This window comes from Triticum urartu, chromosome 5A (genome assembly GCF_056163025.1).
Source record: "Triticum urartu cultivar PI428250 chromosome 5A, HENAU_Tu73, whole genome shotgun sequence".
Classification (NCBI taxonomy): Eukaryota; Viridiplantae; Streptophyta; class Magnoliopsida; order Poales; family Poaceae; genus Triticum; species Triticum urartu.
This window is the reverse complement of record NC_141877.1, coordinates 86,494,939-86,521,696: the sequence shown is the minus strand read 5'-3', so window position 1 is coordinate 86,521,696 and position 26,758 is coordinate 86,494,939. Positions and strand designations below refer to the sequence as shown.

General features: G+C 49.3%; 3 protein-coding genes across 3 annotated transcripts; 1 reads left to right on the top strand and 2 right to left on the bottom strand.

Moving 5' to 3' along the window:
* The first annotated feature begins 624 nt into the window (after positions 1-624).
* Positions 625-4,988, top strand: LOC125507991 (putative disease resistance protein At4g33300). Its single transcript, XM_048672535.2, has 4 exons — positions 625-1,624; positions 2,459-3,209; positions 3,297-3,508; positions 3,929-4,988. Exons 1-4 carry the CDS (start codon positions 844-846, stop codon positions 4,759-4,761), a joined length of 2,577 nt encoding a protein of 858 aa, XP_048528492.1. The 5' UTR covers positions 625-843; the 3' UTR covers positions 4,762-4,988.
* A 2,102-nt stretch (positions 4,989-7,090) lies between these two features.
* LOC125507993 (serine/threonine-protein kinase SAPK9) lies at positions 7,091-9,607 on the bottom strand. The gene is made up of 9 exons (XM_048672537.2): positions 9,280-9,607; positions 9,069-9,143; positions 8,841-8,942; positions 8,665-8,718; positions 8,465-8,557; positions 8,263-8,355; positions 7,906-8,010; positions 7,724-7,822; positions 7,091-7,642 (listed from the first exon to the last, which is right to left on the bottom strand). Exons 1-9 carry the CDS (start codon positions 9,448-9,450, stop codon positions 7,352-7,354), a joined length of 1,083 nt encoding a protein of 360 aa, XP_048528494.1. The 5' UTR covers positions 9,451-9,607; the 3' UTR covers positions 7,091-7,351.
* Positions 9,608-11,428: 1,821 nt separating this feature from the next.
* LOC125507992 (putative methionine--tRNA ligase) lies at positions 11,429-23,331 on the bottom strand. The gene is made up of 18 exons (XM_048672536.2): positions 23,174-23,331; positions 22,756-22,919; positions 22,497-22,641; positions 22,097-22,250; positions 21,860-22,015; positions 21,497-21,727; positions 21,279-21,422; positions 20,434-20,524; positions 13,931-14,037; positions 13,724-13,838; positions 13,420-13,538; positions 13,233-13,298; positions 13,020-13,148; positions 12,791-12,934; positions 12,588-12,714; positions 12,115-12,332; positions 11,917-12,018; positions 11,429-11,811 (listed from the first exon to the last, which is right to left on the bottom strand). The coding sequence occupies exons 2-18, from the start codon at positions 22,862-22,864 to the stop codon at positions 11,581-11,583; spliced, it is 2,388 nt and encodes a 795-aa protein (XP_048528493.2). The 5' UTR covers positions 22,865-22,919; positions 23,174-23,331; the 3' UTR covers positions 11,429-11,580.
* Positions 23,332-26,758: the final 3,427 nt, after the last annotated feature.

Sequence of the window (26,758 nt, the reverse complement as noted above, 5' to 3'; positions counted from 1 at the left end):
TGCGATGCTCCAACAGCATAATTTGCCATCCAAAGTATGCTTGTTTAGATTGCCATCCGAGCAAACCGTATACTATCGTCGCCTGTAGTTCCCTTGAAGAGGTGTGTGGGAGCGAATGCTTTAGGATTCATGCGCGAGGATCCTACGTACGTGGGACGTTCGCTCTGAATTGCCAAAAATCTGACATGAAGGGCTGTTCGGCAACGCTCCCCAACTCCGGGAACAGAATTGGCGGAGCTGTAGTTTAAAATAGTGGAATTGCTATTTAGCCACTCTGCAGATTCTAGGAGCAGACCATTTTCAAATAGGGCCGAAAACTTTTTAATCAAAACCAATGTAATGATGATTATTACGGCGATGGAGCCGATATATCAATCAATTCTGCTAAAGTTGCTCTTAATTGGGTGAGGTCTACTCCGGTGGCGACTCGCTTTTGCTGTCATCCACCGTGTTCGTGTAAACACGGCACAGTCCCTCCCTGGGTCCCACCTTGCCCCCGGCCGTGTCACTGAGATAACCGGCGACCCCTCACCGCAAACGGTTGACCCTCCCCTCCCCTCCCCTCCACTCAAAAGCTGCCGTGCCGCACTCTCCCGCCGGCTATAAACTCTCCTCCTCCTCCTCCGTCTCCCCGACCAAACGCCGCCCCCCTCCTCCACCCTCTCCCCCTCCCCCAGACCTCCATGGCGATGGCGACCTCTCACTTGCCCGACTAAGCAAACAAGCAAAGCTCACGCAAGCGCGCACCCAGAGCCCACTGAGAGCCCGGACAAAGCGGTCAAGAAGACAAGGAAGAGCGCGCCGAGAGCCGCCGGCCAGCCGTCCGGCACCCCGGGGTCGACCATGGAGAAGTTCCTGTTCGAGGAGCTGGCCGGGGACGCCGTGCGGGAGCTGCTGCGCGCGGTGCAGGGCACCTTCCTGTGCCGCTCCACCGCCGAGCGCCTGCGCCGGAACGTCGAGCCGCTGCTGCCCCTCGTGCAGCAGAACGGCCGCCACGCGCTCCGCAGCAACGCCGAGCTGGGCGAGCTCGCCGTGCAGCTCAGGGAGGCGCTCGACCTCGCGCGCCGCGCCGCCGCCGCCCCGCGCTGGAACGTCTACCGCACCGCGCAGCTGGCGCGCAGGATGGAGGCCGCCGACAAGGGCATCGAGCGCTGGCTGGCGCGCCACGCACCCGCGCACGTGCTCGACGGCGTGCGCCGCCTCCGCGACGAGGCCGAGGCGCGCATCGGCCGCCTGGAGCGCCGCGTCGAGGAGGTCGCCGCGATGCAGGCGCCCCCCACGATCCCGCCCGCCATGTCCCTCCCCGTCGCGCTACCGCCGCCGCCCTCCAAGGGCATGGCGATGGCGGTGGAGGTGGCGCCGCCGACCAAGGGCATGGGCATGCCGATGGAGGTGGCGCCGCCGACCAAGGGCATGGGGATTCCGATGGATTTCGACCTCCCGTGCGAGGAGGAGAGCAAGGGCGGCGGCTTGGTGGGAAGCGGCGTCAAGGTGGGCAAGGAGAGAGTGAAGGAGATGGTGATGAGCAGCGGCGGCGGCTGGGAGGTCGTCGGCATCTGCGGCATGGGCGGCAGCGGCAAGACCACGCTCGCCATGGAGATCTATAAGGATCAAAAGATCCAAGGTAACAAAGGATCAGATCCCAACCATCTCGTCTCACACGTATTCTTTCTTAAACCTTTTATCCCGTTCTCCGAATCATCTGCAGAAATTAATCACATCTGTGTTCATAATCATCCTTTCTCTGGGTGCGAAAATCGCACCGTCTCTTATTGAATTATATGGGGCGCTACCACGAACAAAGATTGAAAATTTGGGGAATCTTTGGCGGTTGATTTGCGTGTCATCATATGATTTAATTACTTATACTTAAAGTCGAGGCTGATGCTTACGTTTAGCTCATCACCACTTGTTTGGTCAAAATTGGCGCTTTGACCAGCTTAGTGCGGAGCGTGCGTATGGCTCTGGTGGGATTGGGTTGCTGATGGGAGCACACCAACTCCCGCCTGCCTAACTTAGCAGACACTGAAAATTTTGTTCATGATGGCAACACTTTTGTTTTGAATCAAGACATGATTGCACCACTTAATAACTATTGAGTTAATTAGTGGTGACCCCTAAACAACTGAATGAATGATACTAGCACACACACTTATCGTTTGATGAATAGTTTAACACCGATTGCCAATCCAAAATAATTTGGTATACAGATCTGTCGTTAGTAGTTACAAAGGCACTTGGAATTAGTGATGCTTGTGAAGCTAATCCTTTTAGGGGTGCTATACATGTAAATTGATTCGAATCTCACTACTTCAGCATCATCTCATCAAGATCTGTTCTCAAGATTAGGCATATGCCAAAAGTCGATTTCCATTTAATCTTGTTTCATAATTGGTCTCTAAACGTAGCGATCTTTCTTCTCTACATAGTGCTAATATATGTTTCTTTCTTTGTTTAGGCTACTTCAACAACAGGGTCTTCTTTGAGACGGTCTCGCAGTCCGCAAATCTGGAGACCATCAAGATGAAGCTGTGGGAGCAGATCAGCAGCAATATTGTGCTTGGTGCATATAACCAGATCCCGGAATGGCAGCTCAAGTTAGGGCCGAGGGACCGAGGACCAGTTCTTGTTATACTTGATGATGTGTGGTCTCTCTCACAGCTCGAGGAGCTGGTCTTCAAGTTCCCTGGCTGCAAGACTCTTGTCGTATCAAGGTTGAAGTTCCCTACGTTAGTCTCCCGGACATACGAAATGAAATTACTCGGCGATGAGGAGGCTTTGTCTGTCTTCTGCAGTGCTGCCTTCAATCAGGAGTCTGTTCCTCAGACTGCTGACAAGAAACTGGTTAAGCAGGTTGCTGCCGAGTGCAGAGGGCTTCCTCTAGCTCTCAAGGTTATCGGCGCATCCTTGCGTGATCAGCCTCCTATGATATGGTTGAGCGCGAAGAACCGCTTATCACGAGGAGAGTCTATATCGGACTCACATGAGACCAAACTCCTCGAGAGAATGGCAGCAAGTGTCGAGTGCTTGTCGGGAAAGGTCAGGGAATGTTTCCTTGACCTGGGCTGCTTCCCAGAGGATAAGAAGATCCCTCTTGATGTGTTGATCAATATTTGGATGGAGATACATGATCTTGACAAGCCAGATGCTTTTGCCATCCTCATGGAGCTATCGAACAAGAACCTGCTTACCCTAGTTAATGATGCACAGTACGTATTGCACATTTTTTCTTCAAATCATCTGAGAATTCATATACTGTAAGAAACAGCTTTGACTCTTTGTTGCTCTTTATGCAGGAATAAAGCTGGAGATTTATACAGTAACTATCATGACTACTCAGTGACGCAACATGATGTGTTGCGTGATCTGGCACTTCACATGAGTGGCCGTGATTCTCTGAACAAACGGAGGCGGTTAGTGATGCCAAGAAGAGAAGAATCGCTTCCGAGAGATTGGCAGAGGAATAAGGACCTTCCTTTTGAAGCTCAGATTGTTTCTATTCATACAGGTGATTATCTGTTCATGAACTTGGTTTTTTCTTGCATGTTATTTGCCGTGCAGTATCTTCTGCGAGTCCAGTCTGAAAGCTGCTCTTGCAGAATTTGAGATGTAATTGAAGAAAAAATGTTGAATAGTGTAGTGGTCTTCCTCAAATGAAATTGCATGGTTTTGACTTGGAACTTCAGATCTTTAACTCCTTTATTAAATCACCTGCTATTGTACTAAACTGATCTTTAGTTCTTTAGCAAACTGAACTTAATTAGTACTGTATAACACAATTTTACTTCAGTATTATTTCTTCACGGAAAATAATTTGTTTCAGCAAGCCTTACAGTAACATGCATTCGCAATATCTTGTCGAATATTGCCCTCATTGAGTTCTCTCTAGAAGTACAAAATGGTCTGATCAATTGATTTCAAATTTCAGGTGAGATGAAAGAATCTGACTGGTTCCAGATGAGCTTCCCCAAGGCAGAAGTTCTTATCCTCAACTTCGCCTCGAGTGTATACTACCTCCCGTCGTTCATTGCAACAATGCAGAACCTGAAGGCCCTGGTGCTGATCAACTATGGTACCACCAGTGCAGCCCTTGATAATTTGTCTGCCTTCACCACACTAAGTGACCTGAGGAGTCTTTGGCTTGAAAAGATTACGCTCCCGCCACTGCCGAAAAGCACAATCCCACTGAAGAACCTGCGCAAGATCTCCCTCGTCCTTTGTGAGCTGAACAACAGCCTAAGAGGATCGACGATGGATCTCTCCATGACGTTTCCGCGCCTATCCAACCTCACCATCGACCATTGCGTAGATCTGAAGGAGCTGCCACCTAGTGTGTGTGAAATCAGCTCGCTGGAGAGCATCTCCTTGTCAAACTGCCATGACCTCACAGAGCTGCCATATGAGCTGGGCAAGCTGCACTGCCTGAGCATCCTGCGGGTGTACGCCTGCCCGGCGCTGTGGAAGCTTCCGCCGTCGGTATGCAGCCTGAAGAGGCTGAAATACCTGGACATATCGCAGTGCATTAACCTCACAGACCTTCCAGAAGAGCTTGGCCACCTGACAAACCTAGAGAAGATCGACATGCGGGAATGCTCGCGGTTGAGGAGCCTCCCGAGGTCCTCCTCGTCGCTGAAGTCCCTCGGGCACGTCGTGTGCGACGAGGAGACGGCGATGCTGTGGAGGGAGGCCGAGCAGGTCATCCCGGACCTCCGTGTGCAGGTAGCAGAAGAGTGTTACAACCTGGACTGGCTTGTAGACTGATGTTCTGGATGCTCTCTGCACTCCGGGCTCACCATGTACAAATGATGTGTATATGTTTCCCTGTTCGAATGCAGGATGGGTAGTCAATACACTGTTCAGTTTTGACATGTTCAGTGTTCATGTAGTTGACTCCAGTAGCTGACTTATCTTGAAGTCATGGTCTTTCGAGTAGAAATGCACACAAGAGTTTATATTGGGCAAGCTAACAGAGAATTTCTATTGGCACAGACCATTTTTCTCTCCGAACAACCGGCAGGAAAGCTGCCTTTTTATTAAGGAGCAGAGTATGTACAAAATGAACATGACTGGAAAAACAGGCATATGTCGGAGCTCCAACACATCATGCAAATTACTCATGGTTGTGGTTAACTCTTGGGGGAGATGCATGCGGTCATAAATTACTCATGTATGTTAGCCTCGTGCCATTAAAAATCCGGCGGCTCTTCTCTTTCTTTTTGGGCATTTCACATGATGTAGATCAGGTGTCCGCTACGCCTCCACTTGTGGTTCTTATACATGCCTCGTTTTAGGGTTGGTGAAAGCTTCGTTTGGAGGGACGTGGTCATCCATCCAAGAAAGTGTACGAATTATTGGGCTTTTAGCTCATTTTATAATTTTAATGTTTATTGAAACTCACGTAGGCCCATTCATGCGTGACAACGGAGTGTAGAAAGTTTAGTCGCACTCCGGCTGTGGAGGGTGCGCTGAACCAACATATAAGATTGGCTTCTTTGCACGTCACTAGAAGCTTGAGAAGAGGGCACATACATGCATGCTCCCCTCCGTTACCCGCCTCGCCATGTGCATCATATTTCGTGAGTGAGTTTGTGCCGCTTATGGCTTTCCAATCTTGCTTCTCGACGTACACAGTGAAGTGAGACAACAGACCTCTGAAACTCCACCTATTCTGATCGTGTACATGAGAGGAGCGATTAGGTTCTTCGCACCATTAGTTCTCTTATCCCTTCCGCCATGGATTGTTTCTGGATATGTAATACTGGAAATTAAGCTAGACATGGTATTTTTATCATACATACCTGATTTGAAGAATCTGGAAGATCCCTTAAGCTAGACATGGTATTTTTGTCATACATACTTGATTTCAAGAATCTGAAAGATCCCTTCACAAAAAAGTTTATCACGAAACGTGATAGGCAGTGCATCGTGTGAAATGGGCTTGAGACCCACTGCATAAGTTATCCACGAAGTAGAACCCACTCTATGTGACCAGAGATCTCGTGAAGTAGAATTGATGAGTCAGACATGGTTAACTGAGGGAGGAGTGTTTATTTAATAAAGACAAACTCCATTATGACGTAAGCCAAGGTCCTACATAACATCTTTATGAACACACCTAATGAGTTAGACAATTAAATGTTGTATCCTATAAGAGTTGAGTGCTTTCTAGTAAACTATGAAGAGGCCTCAGAGTATGACGTATAATCTCCTATCTACCGGAAAGTCATTCGGCAGCCTAATATCAGTCAAGGCTTTACCAGAAACTTATTTGCACATCACTTGCAGTTCAAGTCATAGTCCTTTGTTCAAGTTGTGAATGAGTGTAGTGTGAAGCTCTAGGTGAAAGTTCAACTTCACAGTCTTCACCAAAATATCATTATATAAACAATGTTATGGAACCATAAGCAAACTTTATCTGCCTTTGGGATCTTATAGGGGATTGTTGAAATTATTAGGCTTTTAGCCCATTTATTATTTCCAATAATTCTTGAATCCTAGAGGCTCATATGCTCCATTCATGACAAGGGGGCATGGAAAGTTTAATCCCACCCTGGTAGTGAAGGATGTATTGTACCAACATATAAGGTTGGCTCTTCCACACACTACTAAAATTTTGAAGAGAGGGCGCACACACACACCTCCATCGCCCGTGTTTCGTGAGCGAGCCAAGTCAGGCTACAACATATGACACGGCTACTTCCCCGACATCACCGACCACCTCCACAACATGTCGATCCCTTCTTTCAGGGATTGTTCGCAATTGATTTTTTTTTACAAAGTATAAAAACGACGTCTTGGCAACAGTAAAGCCATATGAGACCAAAACTATGAAGAGGTAGACCGATCAACCTTTCCAGCCACCCCTCTAATCGCATACACTGATACACATCACCTCGAACAGCGGTCGATACTCTGTTCGGTTGTTAGCAATTGATCAACAAAGGACCAGGTGTCGGGCCGTGGTAGGGTAGTCCTTGCATTGAATAGGTGGAGTGCAGTCTCAGGGGCCGCAGGCAGAGCTGGCGTTGCATCACAAACCAGCTTTGCGCCTACATGATACACACATAATACAACATTGTTCATCCAGCGATTTCGGGTAAACACTCCTTTTATCAACATCATCAGAAAACTCCAACATACTGTATTTTGTTAGACAACACACGCTACACTATCAGCAGCAACACCAATTTCAGACTCAAGAGTAGCCTGAATACAATCCTCTCGATGTACATTTCTACACTCTTCTTCTGAACACAAAACGGCACTCAATCTGGTTCGTGTTCAAGAAGCAAACAAGGTGGAAGACCACAAACACCGCTTCTGCATGCACATACAGATATTCACAGGTTCACTACATGGCGTATACTATCTCCCCGCTGCTGTCCATGTCGATGTCGAGGTCCGAGTCCAGGTCATCCATGTCGTCGTCGAGGTCAAGGCCGTCAGGCAGGAACTTGTTGATTCCGAGGGCGCCGGCCGCCGGTATGGTCGCCTCTGCCATTATCTGCATGATCTCGTTCATGTTCTGCATCGGCTGGTCAGGCTCCTCATACTGGTTGCTCACTGTGGGACCGTCCATGAGGTCGGCTGGGAGGTTCTTGAGGAACCATGGGTGGTTCTTTATCTCAGGTATGGTGATCCTCTGCAAGCTCAAATGGCACAGGCGTTATCCTGAGGGCCGAACAAGCGAAACCGTGCGTGTGTCGATGGAGTGAGTACTCACCGTAGCTGGGTTGGCAACAAAGATCCTTGAGAGAAGGTTTCGGCAGTCCATTGGTATGTGAATGTAGTCCGGAATCGAGTACTGAACACCTAATATTTTCTGAAAAAGTTGAGCTCGGTATTTAGATGTTTGGCTATAACTGCAACTTGTGGAATTGCTAAGCTGAACGGCTGGCGGCATACCTGGATTGTCATTTTGAAATTCTTGGGATTTTCCGGATCCTCGAAAGGGTAGGCGCCGACCAACATCACGTAAAGCGTTACGCCACATGACCACACATCGGCAATCTCCATTCAGAGATAAATTATTAGTGCTTGAGCAAAAAACATGAAATACTTTAGATGTTTTTTTAGAGAGAAGTACTTTAAATGGTTGCTCCTCAATACCATGCACCACTCATGCCAACGAAAGGTGGATGGAATATTCATAAAGCAAGTAAAGCTTTTATGGCCGAGCAAAATGATTCAAATTAGGCAGCAGATGGTGGCAGAGTATGCATGAGACGGTTTAAACTTGAAAGCGCCAAGGTGGATGCATACCTTGCCATCGTATTCCTTCTTGAGCAGAACTTCAGGGGCAATATATGCCGGCGTTCCAACAGTTGACTTGGGTTGAGAGTGAAGAACCGATGACTGTAAATTAGAGAAGAACGTGTGTGCAGATCATTTAAAAATCTGGTATCCAGCACAAGTTTCTGGTGTAAGATAGTTGACATATAAGCAGATTAATAGCACAGAATACCTTGGAATAACCAAAGTCGCATATCTTGAGGCGAGGGGTGGTGCTTCCATCCAGCAGAGTGTTCTCGAGCTTTAAGTCACGATGGCATACTTGCTTGACGAATACAACAAACTCATGTTGTCAATTGCATAGGAAACTACATTGAAAGGTAAAATCAAGTAGTAGCAGTATAATTTGGGGAGCAGATAACAGATTGATACCATGGAGTGGCAGTAGCTGACTCCAGATATCAGCTGCTGGAAAAAGAACCGAGCCTGAAAAATGAACACACATATAAACTGAGTTAGTGACTGAGTTAACCAAATTGCACAATCGTACAACTCTTGATAAGAAAAAAAAAAGACTATACGGCAGAACTATGAGTCAAGAGATATACCTCGTCGACGCTGAATCGACCGGCGGTGCAGATGCGCTCGAAGAGCTCCCCGCCGGAGGCGTACTCCATGACGATGGCGAGATGCGTCGGCGTCAGAATAACCTGAAGAACCGCAAACAAAAGGCAAGGCAGAACTCGTTCTTTGCATCATTCCACGACATAACCATCGAAGACGGCGATACTGCAAGCAAAAAGATCGTGTCTTCATTCGTAGTAATTTTCACTCACCTCCTTGAAGCGGATGATGTTGGGGTGCCGCAGCGACCTGTGGTTGATGATCTCCCTCTGCACGTTCTCATCGATCTGCGCGCGCGCGCACACGCACGCATCATCAAACTTGTAAATACCAAAGGCCGTGGCTCTGGTCTGGTGCCAAGTGTGCGCGTGGGAAACCGGGAATGAATAAACAATCGAAGTGTGGTGGCGCGGGTGGTGGTACCTTCTCGCCGCGGTCGATGTACTTGACGGCGACGAGCTCGCCGGAGGCGCGGTTGCGCATGAGGCGGGCGACGCCGAAGTTGCCGGACCCGATGCTGCGGACCAGCTCGTACCGGTCGCCGTCCAGCATCACCGGCACATCACTCAGCGTCCCCGCCGGCCCCCTCTCCATCGCCCCCGCGCCGACGACTTCACCGCCGACCAAGACACGGAGATCCCCGCGCGCGCCCTCTCTCCTTATCTCTCTCGCTCGCGCGCTCGCTGCCGAACCTTTCTTCCTAACTCTCTGGCCGCGCGCTTTTCTTCTTAATTCTTATTGCCGCCACTGTCTACGAATACAAGAAGAGAGGGGGATGACGTCATGGGGCGTGCTTATCCGAGGCTCACCTTTTTTTCCCTTTGACATTCTATCATAGGCTCACCTGACTGGGGGACCCACCTATATCATTGAAGCGGTCCAGGAAATCCACTCGCGGCTTTGAATTGGCAAGGTAACTGGAGCGCGGGCCCGGACGCGGGCTGTCATGGTGGGGCACAAGCGTCGGTATCACGTGTCTGTAGCGTGTGGAGAAGAAGATGGTGGGGAAAGGCGGGAAAATGTCTCGAGCTGGAACCGGGGATCAAATTACTGGTACCTTTTAATATTTTTTTTGCGAAATAAACTACCGGCACCTACGTCTCACGCATCAGGTTTTTCGTGGTGCGTCGCGTAATGTTTTTTCTTCATCATCATAAATACTCCCTTCATTTTTTATATAAGGCCACTATCAAAATTACAATTAGCATCTATACAAGGTCACTAACATCAATCGAGGTAAAATTGATGAAGTTTGCCTCGTACTAGCAACCGAGGACATTAATATCCCCTGCATGCATGTGGGAGTGAGAAGATTGGTTTTCATGTATCACATTAATCAACCAATGAGAAGTGCGAGGGTTGTCTTGTTGTGTGTTGAAGAGAAAATGCACATTAATTAACACGTCAAGCGAGAAAAAAAGACAAGTAGCTTGCAATATGGGCTTAAGTAGGCATTAATTTCTACCTTGGTACCTGTAATATAAGTTTGTGGCCTTGTATACAAAATGAAGGGAGTATAAAAGGTGATTTGCTTTTTTCTAGTAAAAGGATCATCAGTGAAGGACGCAAAAATGACTAAAAGCTGATTTTTGCTACTAGTATCATGTATTATCAATGTATAGGTAATCGAGCAACTATCTTCTTCTTAGTTAATGAAAGGAAAAGCTTTTGCCTCCATTTCAAAAAAAAAAAAAACAATTGTTACATCCATTTCCTAGCATCGTACTTCCCTGGTAGAGCGAGATTGCAGTGTTTAGCACGGAGGCAAGGGAGACGAGGGTTGACTGTTAACATCTAGTGCACCACAGCACCAGCGTAGAGGGAGTACCCAACACTACGCACTGCACTGTAAACATCGCAACCTCTGCAGCTTTACAGTACGAGCAACATGCAACCACTCCCTCCGTCCCATAATGTAGCTTTTTGAAGCTACTGTAGTGTCAAAAAAGGTCATCTATTACGGGAGGGAGGCGGTACCAACCAATCATGTCTTTTCCATATAGGGTTAATAGGGTAGAACCACAGTACCACACAGTATATGGCTGCACGGTTCCATGGAAAATGGATTAGAGCCAAACGGCTACTGCTCATCTAACCTGGCCTTCTAAGCAGCAAAGATAAGACTTTTTTTTTCTAGAGAAAGCAAAGCTCCAGAGCCGAAAGTCCCATTCTGCTTAAATGGGCTCCAGAGACAAAAGTCCTATTCTGATCCCAAGCTCAAATGGGCTCCAGAGACCAGAGAGATATGCTAGAGCTAGACTTGTACTCCCTCCGTTCCTAAATATAAGTATTTTTAGAGATTCCAATATGAACTACATACGGAGCAGAATGAGTGAATCTAAACTCTTAAAAGTGTCTATATACATACATACGAAGTCCATATTGAAATGTCTAAAAAGACTTATATTTAGGAACGGAGGGAGTATGGGCCTCCCAACAGCTGGGGGCTTTTAAGTTCAGCTGGAAACGTACCTATATAAGAGATTGCTCCTGAGATTGAGCCAAACATACACTCAGAAAAAGAAAAGAAAAAAAGCAAAAGAACAAGAGGAAAGAGAGACTGAGACAAACATACCAAAAAAATGTATGTTTTCAATCACAATCGTGTGCAGAGCAGTACCCGAAAGACACATCAAAAATTCCCCCAAAAAGAGTAAATCAGCAATATTGACTTTCAATGAAATCAGACAGCGACTCAGTCAGACTGCAGATTGGACACTATGCCTAGCGGATGTCCCCATTCACTATGGTCTTGACCTTGCATACCCCAGCCGAAGTTGTGAACGGAACATCTTTGTAGCACGCCACAAGCTCACCGTTGCTGTGCAGATCAGCGGATAACTTCTCCCAGGTTTTGCTTTTGGCGTTAAGAGAAGCCTCAGGTTCACCAGAGAACCCGGCAAAGGTCACCTTCTCCCCGACAACAGCGGATTCTGGAGGCTCAACCAACTCAACCTAAACTTTCAAATTTCAGTTTCCACCAACCAAACTGGCTGCTGCCACTGTACTTTCATGATGCTTTATCAAACAGAGAGCGCATGAGAGGCAAACGTTCCTTACCTTTGAGTGGTCCTCGCTTGATGCAGCCAAAACCATAGCAAGTGACTTTATACCACGCATTGCCACCGGTTTAAGATTGCAGAGCACACACACTTTCCGGTTCTGCTCATTCGTACCAGAAATTGCAAAATTAGGGAGGCAAGACCACCATGGCATAGACCAATGTCGTGACTAGAAATGATTCTCAGAAAGACAGACCTGCATTTCCTCAAGAGGGATGAATTTGACAAGGCCGCTAACCACTGTTCTTGGTGCCTCTTCTCCAACATCGATCTCTTCTACGTAAAGTGAATCGGCATCTGGATGCTTCTCTGCTTTTCTGATAAGCCCTACCCGAATATCCAGCTTGGCAACTGAGGCATCCTCTGCTGTCTTTGATTTCGAACCACCAGATTGTTTCTTCTTTGAACTTCCCTCTGGATACGAAAGCGAGACAAGGAAATTTGAGAATGAATTTCTCGAATTATGAAATTGGTTCAGCAGAAGATAACTCAAGAGCACTTCAAGCGTAAGAAAAATGCCGCACTATGCACCGGTGTTTTCAAGAGAACATACAAATTGCATAAAAGTGAGCCACAAAGAAAATCCTGTTTCTAGATTGCCACAGGAGAAAACTGTTCTCCCATGTAATTCACACACAAAAAAACATATAGTAAGAATTTCACAAGTACCAGATAATTTTGTGCCCTTGAGCTTATCAGCAACTTTCTTGGCCTCGGCGTCAGATTGTGCCTTTGAGATCCTTTCAGCTTGGCTGCCAGCGAATTTGATCCTAAACGCCTCAACTTCTTCATCTTTCTGCATTATTTCAAGTTACGAGATATAAAAGCAGGGCCAACTAATAAATTTCTTTTAAAAAAATGCAAATACGCACCAGTTCCTTAAATAGAGGAACTGGCTTTCCTATTTTGTGTCCTGCTGATATAAAATCCCAGGGTCTTTTAGCCTTGGCAGTTTCTCCTTTATCATCACAGAATGACAGATCTTCATCTGGGGACATATTTAATTGTCGCAGCACCTTATAAAGAAACAAACATAAGAGTGAGTTCAGGCAAAGGGGGTCTATTAACAGAAACTCTTAAACATGAAAAAGAGGATTATACTTCTCTAGAAAAGGAAGGCATAAAAGGCTCCAGCAGACAGGCAAGGAGATAGACAACACCAACTGAAGTTTTCATTACGATGGCACAGGCTGCTGGATCTTCCTTATAAAGCCTCCAAAATTGGCTCTCCTGTATTCAACAATTAGCAAGTCAAAGATATAACAGTGCTATTTAGAAACACAAATGGAAACCAAGACAAAGAAATGTATTTACTTGCAAATATGCATTTCCATCACTAGAAATCGCCATTGCACTCTTAAGTCCTTGTTTCAATTTAACCTGTAGCAAAAGGAGTGAGCATTCTGTTTCAGATCCTAGTAGCTGGCACAATGAAACAACACAAAACTAGACAGGAAGCAGGAAATTGTGCCATTTCACATGGTTCAAGTAAATTAATGACCTTCTCCATTGCTTCAAGATATTGTTCAACCCATTTATTAGTTTTTTCTGCAAGCGCGTTGGTCAATGTATGTGACTCGGCATTAGGAGCATCAGGTATGATGGAGTCGTATCCAGCTCCTACCAGAAAAGAAGATCAAAAATCAACTTAACGGAAGTGCCACAGAAAGGGGATAACCGGATGAGGATGTAGTATGGTAGTAAATCACAGATAATCAAGATAAATTGGAAGAGAAAATACAAAAATCAACTGATAATACTTCTAGACAGTTAGATGGCAGGTGCAAGATTCTCCCATGACTAACCAGCTGGTTTTGCAACAAAGCTTAACACACGGTTGATGAAGTTTCCCAGGTTGTTCAGCAACTCGCTGTTCAATTTAGCTTGTAAATCAGCCCAAGTGAACAGTGTATCTGATACCTGAACACCCAAAACAGAAGTCAAATTAAAATATTGCAATGAAAGTCATTATTAGATATTTCAAATCCATTAAACAAAATGTCTATACAAACCTCAGGGCGGTTCATAAGCAAGTAGTATCGCCATACTTCAGACGGAATATTAGTAACCTTCGCATCGTTGCCAAAGACACCAATACCATGACTCTTGGAAAATTTTCCTATAGATGTGAGGAATATTTAGCTATTATCAAGGGAATAAACATACATAATGTGCCATATTATATATGAATCTACTTCGGGGTAATTTTTGAATCAGGTCCATGCAAAACAGTGTCTCGATCATGCTGGACCATATCTTAGTCCATATATGCTGTTTAGCCAAACAAAAAGGATAAGAGATGCCATAACGGCATAACCCGATGTCTTCAAACCATTCATCCAATTTCATGATAATACTCTGGTGGCAGGAGAACAAGGGAGCGGTCGTGAAGCATGACCCGTAATGAAAACATGGCCCACTGCTTAATAATACCAAGCAACAATATAAGTACACAAACCTATACAGCTAGTCATTCTGGGACCGGAAAAGAAAGAGGCATGTTTAGGTTGAGGAAGGTGTCGATTACTTCTGCAGCATGAAGTGCATCACAATGCACCACAGCTCACAGTGCAAACATGGGCCAAGTACCGGGCAATATGCTCTGGAAAAAGAAATTGCGCTTCGGGAAGCCCAGGTCCAAGAGCCTCTGCAATTGCAGGGGAGTAAACGGAACATGTATTTCTATGGTGTAAACAAATGCAGCTGGATATGCTTGTGGTAGGGCTAGGGTTCCTACCGGCTCTACTCCGTAGGTTATACGGGCAGAACAGCGAGGGTTGGGGGCGAGGGCGGCGGCTCCGGCGCGTGGGCGCCGTCGCGAGGAAGAAGAGGGCGGCGCGGCTAGGGCAAGGTGCGGCTAGGGTTTCCGGCTCCTCTGGAGCCGGGCAATAGGATAGAACTATCTTTATTGCTTAATTCCAAAAGGTATCTTACAATCTAATATTTATAACCTGAAAACGACTAGCCTAAGATAACTTGTGGGCCAAGCCCTTAATCTACTGCCCAGCGGGCCTCCTCCGGTTGTATTGTAAACCGGTCATAACATCTCTCCCCGCCTGCACAAACAGCTCGTCCTCGAGCTGAAAGTCTGGATAGTGTTGGCGGAAATCCTCACGTGGCTCCCAAGTAGCTTCCTCCACAGGAAGACCCGCCCACTGGATCAAGATGAACCATACCCCGCGACGAAGTTGCGCCTTCAACACCTTCTCTGGCTCCGGAAGAAGACGTCCATTGACGGTCGGGGGAAGCGCTGGTGGAGCCGCCGGTGGCTCTCCATGAAAAGGCTTGAGCAGCCCCACATGAAACACATCGTGGATGCGAGCGCCGGCCGGCAGCTGAAGACGATAGGCCACCTGCCCAATGCGCTCCAAGATGGCAAAGGGTCCCGCGTAGCGAGGCCCGAGCTTGCGCTTCGCGCGCGGGTCGAGTGACTGCGTAGAGCGGTGAAGAAGACGCAGCCACACCCAATCACCCACCGCGAACTCCGCCTCGCGATGGTGGTTGTTGTAGTAATGTTGCGCCAGCTGCTGAGCCTGAAGGAGACGCTGACGGACCTCCGCAAGCATCTCGTCACGGGTGCGAATAAGGTCGCCCGCGGCCTCCGTCCTCGCCGTAGCCGGGTCCATCGGCAAGATCGGCGGAGGTGGCCGCCCGTAGACCACCTCAAATGGTGTCGCACGCAGGCAGAGTGGTAGGAGGTGTTGTAGCAGTACTCCGCCCATGCGAGCCAATCCACCCAAAAGCACGAGGCCGATCACCTGTAACACAGCGTAAATACATGGCGATCACCTTGTTAACCACCTCTGATTGGCCGTCCGTCTGGGGGTGGAAGGCCGTGCTGAAGCGGAGCTTAACGCCCGCCATCCTGAAGAGATCGCGCCAGACATGGCCTGTGAACACCGTGTCGCGATCACTGACGATCGAAGCAGGAAATCCGTGCAGACGGACAATACCGTCGAAGAAGGCACGAGCCACGGACGCGGCGGTGTAAGGATGCCCCAGCGCGATGAAGTGAGCATATTTAGAAAAGCGGTCGACCACCGTGAGAATGACCGACTTGCCTCCTACCTTGGGAAGCCCCTCGATGAAGTCCATGGAGATATCGGCCCAAACCTGAGAAGGCACATCCAGGGGTTGAAGAAGACCAGCTGGCCGTAGCGTCTCCGTCTTGTTGCGCTGACACGTCGCACAAGATCGCACCCAATCGCGAACGAGGGCACGATCACCAGGAATGTAGAAGTCGGCACGGAGACGATGGAGGGTTTTCTGCACACCCTCATGGCCAGCCGAGTGGGCTAGCAGCAAGACCTGGTGACGGAGATCATCATGAGCGGGAACGAAGACACGGCGCCCATGGACCAGCAGGCCGTCGGAGAGGCGCCATGGCTCCTCCAGGTCGCCGGCCGCCAGCTGCTGCTGCAGGAGAACCGCATCGGCGGCGGTCGCGGTGGCCCGGCGAATGTCATCGAAGAGGCCGAAAGTCAGCCCTGAGCGGATGCAGAGGGCCTGCCCCTCGGAGTCACCGGTGACGGAGTCGAGGTCAGCATCGCGGCGGGATAAGGCATCGGCCACGGTGTTAAGACGACCCGGGCGATACTCGACGGAGAAATCGAAGCCGAAGAGCTTGCTAATCCACTGATGCTGGGGCACGGTGGAGAGCCTCTGATCTAGCAAGAACTTGAGGCTGTAGTGGTCCGTGCGAATCTGAAAAGACCGGCCCCACAGATAGGGCCGCCAATGGCGCACCGCCTGCACCAAGCCAATGAGCTCCCGCTCGTACGCCGCGAGCTTGAGATGGCGCGGGGCGAAGGGCCGGCTGAAGAAAGCAAGAGGCCCGTCGCCCTGATGAAGCACAGCGCCGAACCCCACACCTGAGGCGTCACAGTCCACAATGAACGGCCGGTCGAAGTCCGGCATCTGAAGAACGGGCCCCGTCGTGAGGGCCCCCTTGAGGGCCTCGAAGGCTGTCGTCGCCTCCGCATCCCAGGCGAACGCGTCACGGCGCAACAACCACGTGAGTGGAGAAGCGATGACACCAAACTCCCGGATGAACTTCCGGTAGTAGCCCGCAAGGCCGAGAAACCCGCGAAGAGCCCGCGGAGACTGGGGCGTCGGCCAGGCAGCGACGGCGGCCACCTTGTCGGCGTCCATAGCGACCCCGTCGGCCGAGATGACGTGGCCCAAGTAGGCCACCGAAGGCGTCCCGAACGAGCACTTCGAGCGCTTAAGATGGAGATGGTGCGCCCGAAGCTCGTTGAAGACGATGGTGACGTGCTGTAGGTGCTCTGCCCAAGATGCACTGTAGATCAGAATATCATCAAAGAAAACGAGCACAAACCGGCGTAAGTAGGGTCGGAGGACGTCGTTCATCAGAGCCTGGAAAGTTGCCGGGGCGTTGGTGAGGCCAAAGGGCATCACTAAGAACTCGAAGTGGCCGTGATGAGCCCGAAACGCCGTCTTGGCGATGTCATCAGGGTGCATGCGCACCTGGTGGTACCCCGACCGGAGGTCGAGTTTGGTGAAGAAGCGCGCCCCGTGGAGCTCATCGAAGAGCTCGTCAACCACCGGAATAGGGAACTTATCCTTGAGTGTGACAGCATTAAGGGCACGGTAGTCGATGTAGAAACGCCATGTGCCGTCTGACTTGCGGATGAGAAGCACCGGTGCGGTAAACGGCGAAGTGGATAGCCGGATGATGCCCGCCGCGAGCATGAGTGCACATTGCCGCTCCAACTCATCCTTCTGCAACTGCGGATAGCGGTAAGGCCGTACCGCCACCGGTGCAGAGCCTGGCAGAAGATGTATACGGTGATCGTACGCGCGGGCGGGCGGCAGCCCCTGTGGCTCGGTGAAGATGTCGCCGTGCTGCTGTAGGAGGCTCTCCAATAGTGGGTGCTCGGCCGTGGTCGCGGCGAGCTGGAGTGGAGGGGTGGGTGCGGCACCCCCAATGCCGGCCCACCGAATGCGGCGGCCTAACTGCCAGAAGGTCATCGTCAGCGCGTCGAAATCCCAGAGAATAGGACCAAGAGTGCGCAAGAAGTCGACGCCGAGGATGAAGTCGAAGCAGCCCAAGTCGATGCCGGCGCAGGTGATGGAGAATTGCTCATCGCCAATAGTGATGGGCACGTCGCAGGCGAGCCCGTGGCAGCGGAGACGGTCACCATTAGCGACGGTGACTCACAACTGTTCACCGCCCGTCGGCTGTAATGCCAGGCACCGCATGGTGGTCTCCGGCAGGAAGTTATGTGTGGACCCTGTGTCCACTAGGGCCACCAGGCGCTCACCCTGGATCATGACCAGTAAGAGCATCGTCCGTTCATCACGAATGCCGGCCAGCGCGTGTAGGGACACCACAAGGGCGGTGGCCGGGGCGGGCGCGGGTGCGGGTGCCGCTGCGGGCTCCGCAAGGGCTGGGGCGCCGAGGCCATCCTCCAGTGGCTCCTCCTCAGACTCGTCTGTCGTCTCCAAGTAGAAGAGGCAGGGACAGACATGACCTGGTGCATAGGGCGCATCACAGTTTAAGCACAAGCCCAGTCGCTGGCGTTCCAACTGTTCCGCCTGGGTGAGGCGCCTGAATGGCCGCGTCGGTGCCGGGGCGGCTGCCGGAACAGCTGCAGGGGACGCCGGTGCCGCCGGAGACGGCCGGGGAAGCTGTCGGCCCCCACGTGGCGCAGATGGACGCGTCACGGCCTGGGCGCGCTGCTCGAACGCCCGGGCATAGTACATGGCCGTCTGAAGGTCTTGGGGCCCCTTCATCTCGACGTCCACGCGGATGTGGTCGGGGAGACCGCCGATGAAAAGTTCCGCCCGCTGTAAGGCCGTCACACCGGGTGCGTGGCACGCCAGGGCCTGGAAGCGATCGGCGAAGTCCTGCACCGTGGAGGTGAACGGCAGACGGCCCAACTCGGCCAAGCGGCTCCCGCGTGCCGGTGGCCCAAAATGCAGAAGGCACAGCTCTCGGAAACGATCCCACGGGGGCATGCCGCCCTCGTCCTGTTCGAGGGCGTAGTACCATGTCTGGGCGGCCCCGCGGAGATGGTAGGATGCCAGCCAGGTCCGTTCCGACGCGGGCGTGCGCTGGCCATGAAAGAACTGGTCACACTGGTTGAGCCAGTTAAGCGGGTCGTCGAAGCCGTCGTACGTGGCGAAGTCGATCTTGGCGAACCGGGGTGGCTGCTGGTGTGGCGCGCCCTGGCCCACTGCCTCGGCGGTGCGGAGGGCGGATGATGGCGCACAGGCCATGGTGGAAGGCCCGGCGTAGTTCCCAGCGGCGCCCGACACCGCGGGCTGCAGCGGAAAACCGGACGATGGACGGGCCTCCAGGTAGGCCGATGGCTGCCCGTTGAGCCAGCCGAGGAGTGACGATGGGGACGGCGGAAAGCGGACCTCCTGTATTGGGAGCCCGCTCGGCGAAGACCTGCCCAGGTTAGGGCTGGGCGGGGCCGGTGGAGGACCCTGCTCCGAGGCCGCTGGAAGGTAGGGCGCGACGAAGGACGGCGCGGCCGACGCGGTCCAGGTGGGCCACTGCGGCCCCGTGGTGGCGACGAGTGGCGGGGCTGCCGACGCGATCTGCGGCGGCCACTGCGGCCAAGGCGGCGGTGCGGCCGCTGGGGCGGGAAGCGCCGGGTAGCCTCCGGTGATGGCCCCCGGTGCCGAGTACCACGGAAGCGCCTGCTGACCCGCGGCCATGGCTGGATGGAGTGGTGGGGGAGGCCCGTACGGACCTGCCAGGTAGAGGCGGATCCCTTGAACCGCGGTGACGAGGTCGTTGAGGACGCCCGCCATGGCCTCCGGCGTGAACTGTTGCGGCTGCGAGGGAGGTGACGGCGGCGGCGAGTGTTGGATGAGGGCCGGTGGCTGCCCTTGGCCCGGCGTGGTGCCGGGTGCCGTTAGGGCCGGCGCTGAGAGCAACGTCGTGGTGCCCGCCGAGAGCAAGGCCATGACGCCCGGCGCAGAGGCGGCGGTGGTGGAGGAGTTGGCGGGCAGCGGTGGTGGGGGCGGTGGAATTGGCGGAGACATGGTCGAAACCCGGTTACCTGATACCAAATTGGTAGGGCTAGGGTTCCTACCGGCTCTACTCCGTAGGTTATACGGGCAGAACAGCGAGGGTTGGGGGCGAGGGCGGCGGCTCCGGCGCGTGGGCGCCGTCGCGAGGAAGAAGAGGGCGGCGCGGCTAGGGCAAGGTGCGGCTAGGGTTTCCGACTCCTCTGGAGCCGGGCAATAGGATAGAACTATCTTTATTGCTTAATTCCAAAAGGTATCTTACAATCTAATATTTATAACCTAAAAACGACTAGCCTAAGATAACTTGTGGGCCAAGCCCTTAATCTACTGCCTAGCGGGCCTCCTCCGGTTGTATTGTAAACCGGTCATAACAGCTTGACTGATAAATCTCTTGAAAGTCAATAGGACTTTCAGCTCAGGTAAACAGGAAAGTGTTAACCAAATATGAATGACTAGCATGAACTGTGTGCGACAATCAAGTGTTAGGTTCAAACAAAAATGTGGAACGTACCTGCTTCATAGTTCAAATATTCAGTAACGCTTATGGTTTTCATCATTGTCCAGTTTTCACCAGTTCCCAGTAGTGTTGAAGGGAACATGACCTGAAAATTACATTTTAACAAATAAGTAACTCATGGAAAAGAAGTACAGGCATTAAACGAAAAGCCAGTATACACATGCTATCCATACATTTCAATACAGCTCGCATTAGACTGGCTTCTTAAAGGATAATTTTTCAATTTCTAAAAGTACTAATTACTTGCAACGAAAGCAAACTTTTTCGAGCTATAACAGAAAATTCATGCCAGAATTGGCTAAAGCACACCAAATGCAACTGACCCTTGAATACTGTTTGTGTGTTTGCAGCTTTTGCGTGATTTAACTATTACTTATAAAAAAAATCAATATTATAAAAAAATCCTTATAAAAATAATGCCGAACAATCACAGTACTCCACTGAATAGAGGGTCAAATATTCAGCAAGAAATCATAATTTGCATTTTTTTACAGTCCTATTTTGTGGTGAAAACAAACCCACTGGCTGGGAATACTATTGTCCTGAATTACCAGTTGAACAAAACTTAATTTACAAATATATGCGCTAACATAGGTATGTTTGGATGGTATCCAAAACTCACCCTACAAATATTTGGTCGTGTCCAAAATTTTGTTATTTTGTTGGATGGTTGACGGGATTTTTGGCTTGCCAATGCCTCTTTGGCAACTCTAGTTCATCTTTCTTGCCATATTGACCAAAATTTTGGCTAGCGAAATGAAGCCAAATAACTACTAAATTCATGCCAAAACAAGCTTGAATAACTAAAGAAGGTGTTCACCATATCATAGACATCATACCGTGTGAAATGGCACATTATCTTTACCCATGAACTGGAACAACTCTACATTATCAGGATCCTTCCACCACTTCTCCCAATCAGGCGTATATGATGCTGTGATAGATATGTACCCAATTGGTGCATCAAACCAGACATAGAACACCTGCAAACAATCATAAATGAGAAATAAGATAAATGCATAACAGCAGAATATCTTGATATCTGATATGCCCAAACCTTGTCTTTATACTTCTCATGTGGAACAGGAACTCCCCATTTAAGATCTCTGGTGATACAACGTTGCTTTAACCCTTCCTTCAACCATGCGTTTGTTGCTTGAATAGCATTTTGACTCCACATACCAGCTACTGAAGTGTTGTTAATATAGTTTACCAGCTTATCACTCAATAGAGGAAGCTCCAAAAATAAGTGATCTGTGTCACGAATACGTGGAGCATTCTTACAGACCTAAAAAACAGAAACAGAACAGGAAGGTTATCATACGCAGTTTCACGAGTACACACCTTGTGCGCTCAGGTAAATCATAATGGTACGCTGAACACAACTAAATATATTACAATAAGTATTGTGCATGCTTACCTTGCACTTTGGATCAATTAACTCGGTTGGGTTCAACAATTTGCTGCAGTTTTCACATTGATCGCCTCTTGCCGCTTCATAGTTACAGCCCTCAGTCGGACATTTCCCCTCCACGAGCCTATCGGCTAAGAATCGTTCACACGTGTCACAATAAAGCTGCAAAGCAGAAGATATTATATAACAGAAACAGCATGCAGAGATGAATATATGCAAGACCAGGCTAGGAATTAGCTGCACCTGCTGCATGGTATTCTCCGTGAGCCATTTGTTCTCCATCAGTTTATGGAAAATTGCCTGGCAGACTTCTGTCTGTTCAGGAGCGGATGTCCGCCCAAACTTGTCAAACTTTATGTCAAACCACTTGTAAACCTCGTCATGGATAACATGGTACCTACATTTTCAGCCGGGAAAGCTTACTATGAATAAAATGCTTTCATTATTCATATTTACTATCAAAAATTTACTAGCCAGGTGTGTAAGCATATCACAGGTTGATAACTGAAACTTTTGTGCATATGTGTGTGTAGCGCAATTCAAAGCAGTGTTGGATAGATTTCATAACAGTCAATTTCCGAATCCTGTAACAAACAAACCAAAACTTAACTAAAAAAGCATCGAGAAGTAAAGGCTCTCTCACTTGTCACAGATCTCCTTGGGCGAGCACTTCTCCTCCAAGGCCTTGGTCTCGGTGGCCGTCCCGTACTCGTCGGTGCCGCATATGTAGATCGCGTTGTACCCTCGCAGCCGACAGTACCGCGCGAACACGTCGGCGCTGAGCACGCCTGCAGGTGACGACCAAAACCGAAACCATCAGAAAAACAAAAGGGCGGGGAACAGCGAGAATTCGAGGCAACAAAATTGGGGGAGGAGATAGCACAGCAGAAGGGGGTGCTCACATCCGATGATGTTCCCCAGGTGTGGGACGTTGTTGACATAGGGCAACGCGCTGGTGATGAGTATGTTGCGGCGGCCGGGGATCGGAAGCTTCGGTGGTGGTGACGCCATGGGGAGGGACGAGAGGTTTATCCGTTTAGGGTTAGGAGACTTGGGCGTGTTCGGTCTGCAACAGCAAGCAATCAAGCAAACAATCATCAGATCTCCAGCAGCAAGCAACAGTCAAATAGCAGCCACAACAGCAGGCCTTCAGGTGGATCAACACCACGCAGCGGCGTCGGCGGCAGCACACAGCAGCTGGGTCAGCGACCATCACAGGCACAGACTAGCCGGCGGCAGAGCAAGTCGCCGCCGCTCCGCGCGCTGGTAACCCCTAAAATCCTAGGTGGTCGGAGAGGGGAGCGGGAGAGAGGGACTCACCTCCTGGCCGGGATGCAGCCGCCGCCGTCGATGACCACCAGGGAGCGGGAGGAGGGACTCACCTTCTGGCTTTTCGTTCGGCAGCCTCGCTTCTCGCCCAGGTCGCTGGACGGGCCGCGCAATCCTTTTTTTTTTGTCTCAGCCCATTCAGCTGGTGAAGCGACCGTTGCAGCCCGTGGGAAGCCAGCTGGGAGAGAGGATGCAGACTAAAAAAAACTATGTATTTGCTTTTCTTTTCTTCTCCGATTTAGCAGTGTACAGAGAGCGTTTTCTGTGAAAATTTTGTGTTCTTGCACAGAAAATAGTTACGGCATAAATTTAGAATGATCTAAATTAGAAAGTAACATGAAAAATATATAGCATGATTTAGGTCAAATTTTGGACATTTTGCGCAGAATAAAAGCCTCGTATGTGTACCACCAACCAATCCTCGCATTTGCATAAGTTTGCAAACCAAAAGGCGCAAATCCAATTCAGCTCTTGGAACCATATGCTCTTGTGCACCAAATATAGATTTTCCAAATGACAAAAAAATATGTGTCACATCAAAATGTTACCTGCAAATTTTTAAGGGGAAAGCTTAAATATTTTCACCTATGCAAAAAAAAACAACAACAAGTCAAACGCCAAATGTTACCTCTAAATGTTACACTTAATCTTTTTTTACCAATGAAGCATGCTCTCCCGTTTTGCATGGAAATTTTTAAACATACTTGTTACACTAACATAAACATCTAAAAAAATTGTATTTGCTATGTTTTAAATTTACTATTTATTTGGGAGCGTACGCTTCTAGAGCCAAAACAGACATCCCACCAAAAGGGCACATGCATGTCTCTAACATCAACAATGACGTACCAACTTAGAGCAATGGTGGTAGCTAATTATTGCCTAAATGCATCCATGTCATGACCATTACCTATTATAGTTGCATGTGAAGGAGCAACATATTTCCTTTATCTTTCCAGAATTGTTGGCACGTAGTCCAGGTCCATGTCGACAAAGTAAATATCTTCTCCATCATGGAAGCAAACATAATTGTGCAATGTCAAACTAGCGGCAAACAACCATCTTTATTGCTAGCAGACAATTCCTCTGAAAGCGTGCACTGATGACACCGATATATGGCGATGCATAAAACGCACAATCCCTTTGCTCATCCAAGCAAGCAAATTTAGTGTAGATGATGGCAGCAGGACCTCCTTTTGGCTTGATGGTTGGTTAGGTAGAGGCAGACTTCTCCATTTTTTCCTGCACTTTATACCTTCACTAAAGATAAATCATGCACCGTGGCTACACTGTTTGTTGATGGATAATGGGATATTCAGTTGCACCATAACCTTTCAGACACGTCCACTCAGAAAATGCAGGCTTTATTCAACTGCCTTCGGCGGAGCGATTATGCTGGGGAAACTTTCCTCCAGGAGGGGGGAATCGAAGCCCTCACCATCACCAATGACCCTTTCATCGTGGGATGTATCATCTTTATCAACATCTTCACCATCACCCTCTCATCTATAAAACCCTAGTTCATCTCTTGTGTTCACTCTTTGTATCAAACCTCGTATTAGTACCGGGGGTGTTGTGTAACGCCCTCGATGCGGCTATATCTCCCATGTGTCGAAGCACGACTTAGAGGCATAACCGCATTAAAAGCAATGTCGCAAGTAAGGCAATCTTCACAACATCCCATGTAAATAGATAATAAAAGGGAAGGTACATAGTTGGCTTACACTCGCCACGTCAAACAAAGTACATAAATAGCATTACACCATCCAATCACTCATGGTCCGACTACGGTACCAAAATAAAAGATCAACCCAACATGCGACACGGTCCCGATCGTCCCAACTGGGCACCACTACTGATCATCAGGGAAAGACACGTAGTAACGGCGTGAGTCCTCGTCGAACTCCCACTTGAGCTCAAGCGCGTCATCTGGTACGGAGTCATCAGGCCCTGCATCTGGTTTGGAAGTAATCTGTGAGCCACAGGGACTCAGCAATCTCGCACCCTCGCGATCAAAACTATTTAAGCTTATAGGTAAGGCAAGGTAATAGGTGGAGCTGCAGCAAGCGACTAGCATATATGGTGGCTAACCAGTACGCAAGAGAGAGTGAGAAGAGAAGGCAAAGCGCGAACGAATAACTAGATAACAACCTGTGGCAAGCATTACTCCAACACCGTGTTCACTTCCCGGACTCCGCCGAGAAGAGACCATCACGGTAACTCACACAGTTGATTCATTTTAATTAAGTTCAGGTTCAAGTTATCTACAACCGGACATTAACAAATTCCCATCTGCCCATAACCGCGGGCATGGCTTTTGAAAGTTCAAATCCCTGCAGGGGAGTCCCAACTTAGCCCATGACAAGCTCTCACGGTCAACGAAGGATATACCTTCTCCCGAGACATTCCGATCAGACTCGGTATCCCGGTTCTACAAGACACTTCGACAAGTTAAAACAAATCCAGCAACACCGCCCGAATGTGCCGACAAATCCCGATAGGAGCTGCACATATCTCGTTCTCAGGGCACACTCAGATTGTCCAAACTTCCGGTAGGCCAGCCCAGAGTTGCCCCTGGTGGCCACCAGCGGCTGACGAGGTGGACCAACACTCAGAGGAGCACTGGCCCGGGGGGGGGGGGTTTAAATAAGATGACCCTTGGGCTCCGGAAACCCAAGGGAAAAAGAGGCTAGGTGGCAAATGGTAAAACCAAGGTTGGGCATTGCTGAAAAAGCTTTATTCAAGGCGAACTGTCAAGGGGTTCCCATTATCACCCAACTGCGTAAGGAACGCAAAATCCGGGAACATAACACCGATATGACGGAAACTAGGGCAGCAAGAGTGGAACAAAACACTAGGAAAAAGGCCGAGCCTTCCACCCTTTACCAAGTATATAGATGCATTAAGATAACAAGATAATATAGTGATATCCCAACAAGTAAATAATGTTCCAACAAGGAACGGTCTCCAATCTTCACCTGCAACTAGCAACGCTATAAGAGGGGCTGAGCAAAGCGGCAACATAGTCAATCAACGGTTTGCTAGGACATGGTGGGTTAGAGGTTTGACATGGCAATCTGGGAGGCATGATAAGCAAGTGGTAGGCATCGTAGAATAGGCATAGCAAAAGAGCGAGCATCTAGCAAAGCAAAGATAGAAGTGATTTCGAGGGTATGATCATCTTGCCTGCAAAGTTGTCAGAGTTGACTAGATCCTCGAAAGCAAACTCAACGGGATCCTCGTTAGCAAACTCGTCTCCCGGCTCTACCCAAACAAGAAAAACAAGCAAAAAGAACACAATCAACCACGTGCACAACCCAAGCAACAAGATGCAAACATGGTATGCTATGCGGGATGCGATATGTGATGCATATACAAGATTTGACAAGGAATAATTGAACCTGGACTCAACTTGGAAATCCAAGTGTGCCACTGGAAAGGTGAGGTGATTTCGGTTGAAACCGATATAAAGAACACCGGAATCGGAGACACGGTTTGGAAATGGCAAGCAATTCAAATATGGCACCGGTCTGCGATATACAGCAAGTAGCCATCTAAATGCAACAAGTTAAGCAT

What these genes read in the sequence shown, in the direction of transcription:
- LOC125507991 (XM_048672535.2), top strand. Translation starts at nt 844, where the DNA reads ATGGAGAAGTTCCTGTTCGAGGAGCTGGCCGGGGACGCCGTGCGGGAG. An exon ending in TAAGGATCAAAAGATCCAAG is followed by an intron (nt 1,625 to 2,458) that starts GTAACAAAGGAT and finishes TTCTTTGTTTAG; the next exon opens with GCTACTTCAACAACAGGGTC. An exon ending in GATTGTTTCTATTCATACAG is followed by an intron (nt 3,509 to 3,928) that starts GTGATTATCTGT and finishes TTCAAATTTCAG; the next exon opens with GTGAGATGAAAGAATCTGAC.
- LOC125507993 (XM_048672537.2), bottom strand. Translation starts at nt 9,450, where the DNA reads ATGGAGAGGGGGCCGGCGGGGACGCTGAGTGATGTGCCGGTGATGCTG. An exon ending in GCGACTTTGGTTATTCCAAG is followed by an intron (nt 8,356 to 8,464) that starts GTATTCTGTGCT and finishes TCTAATTTACAG; the next exon opens with TCATCGGTTCTTCACTCTCA. An exon ending in TTGTTGCCAACCCAGCTACG is followed by an intron (nt 7,643 to 7,723) that starts GTGAGTACTCAC and finishes TTGAGCTTGCAG; the next exon opens with AGGATCACCATACCTGAGAT.
- LOC125507992 (XM_048672536.2), bottom strand. Translation starts at nt 22,864, where the DNA reads ATGGCGTCACCACCACCGAAGCTTCCGATCCCCGGCCGCCGCAACATA. An exon ending in ATGAGAAGTATAAAGACAAG is followed by an intron (nt 21,423 to 21,496) that starts GTTTGGGCATAT and finishes GATTGTTTGCAG; the next exon opens with GTGTTCTATGTCTGGTTTGA. An exon ending in CAAGGGCACAAAATTATCTG is followed by an intron (nt 12,333 to 12,587) that starts GTACTTGTGAAA and finishes TTTCGTATCCAG; the next exon opens with AGGGAAGTTCAAAGAAGAAA.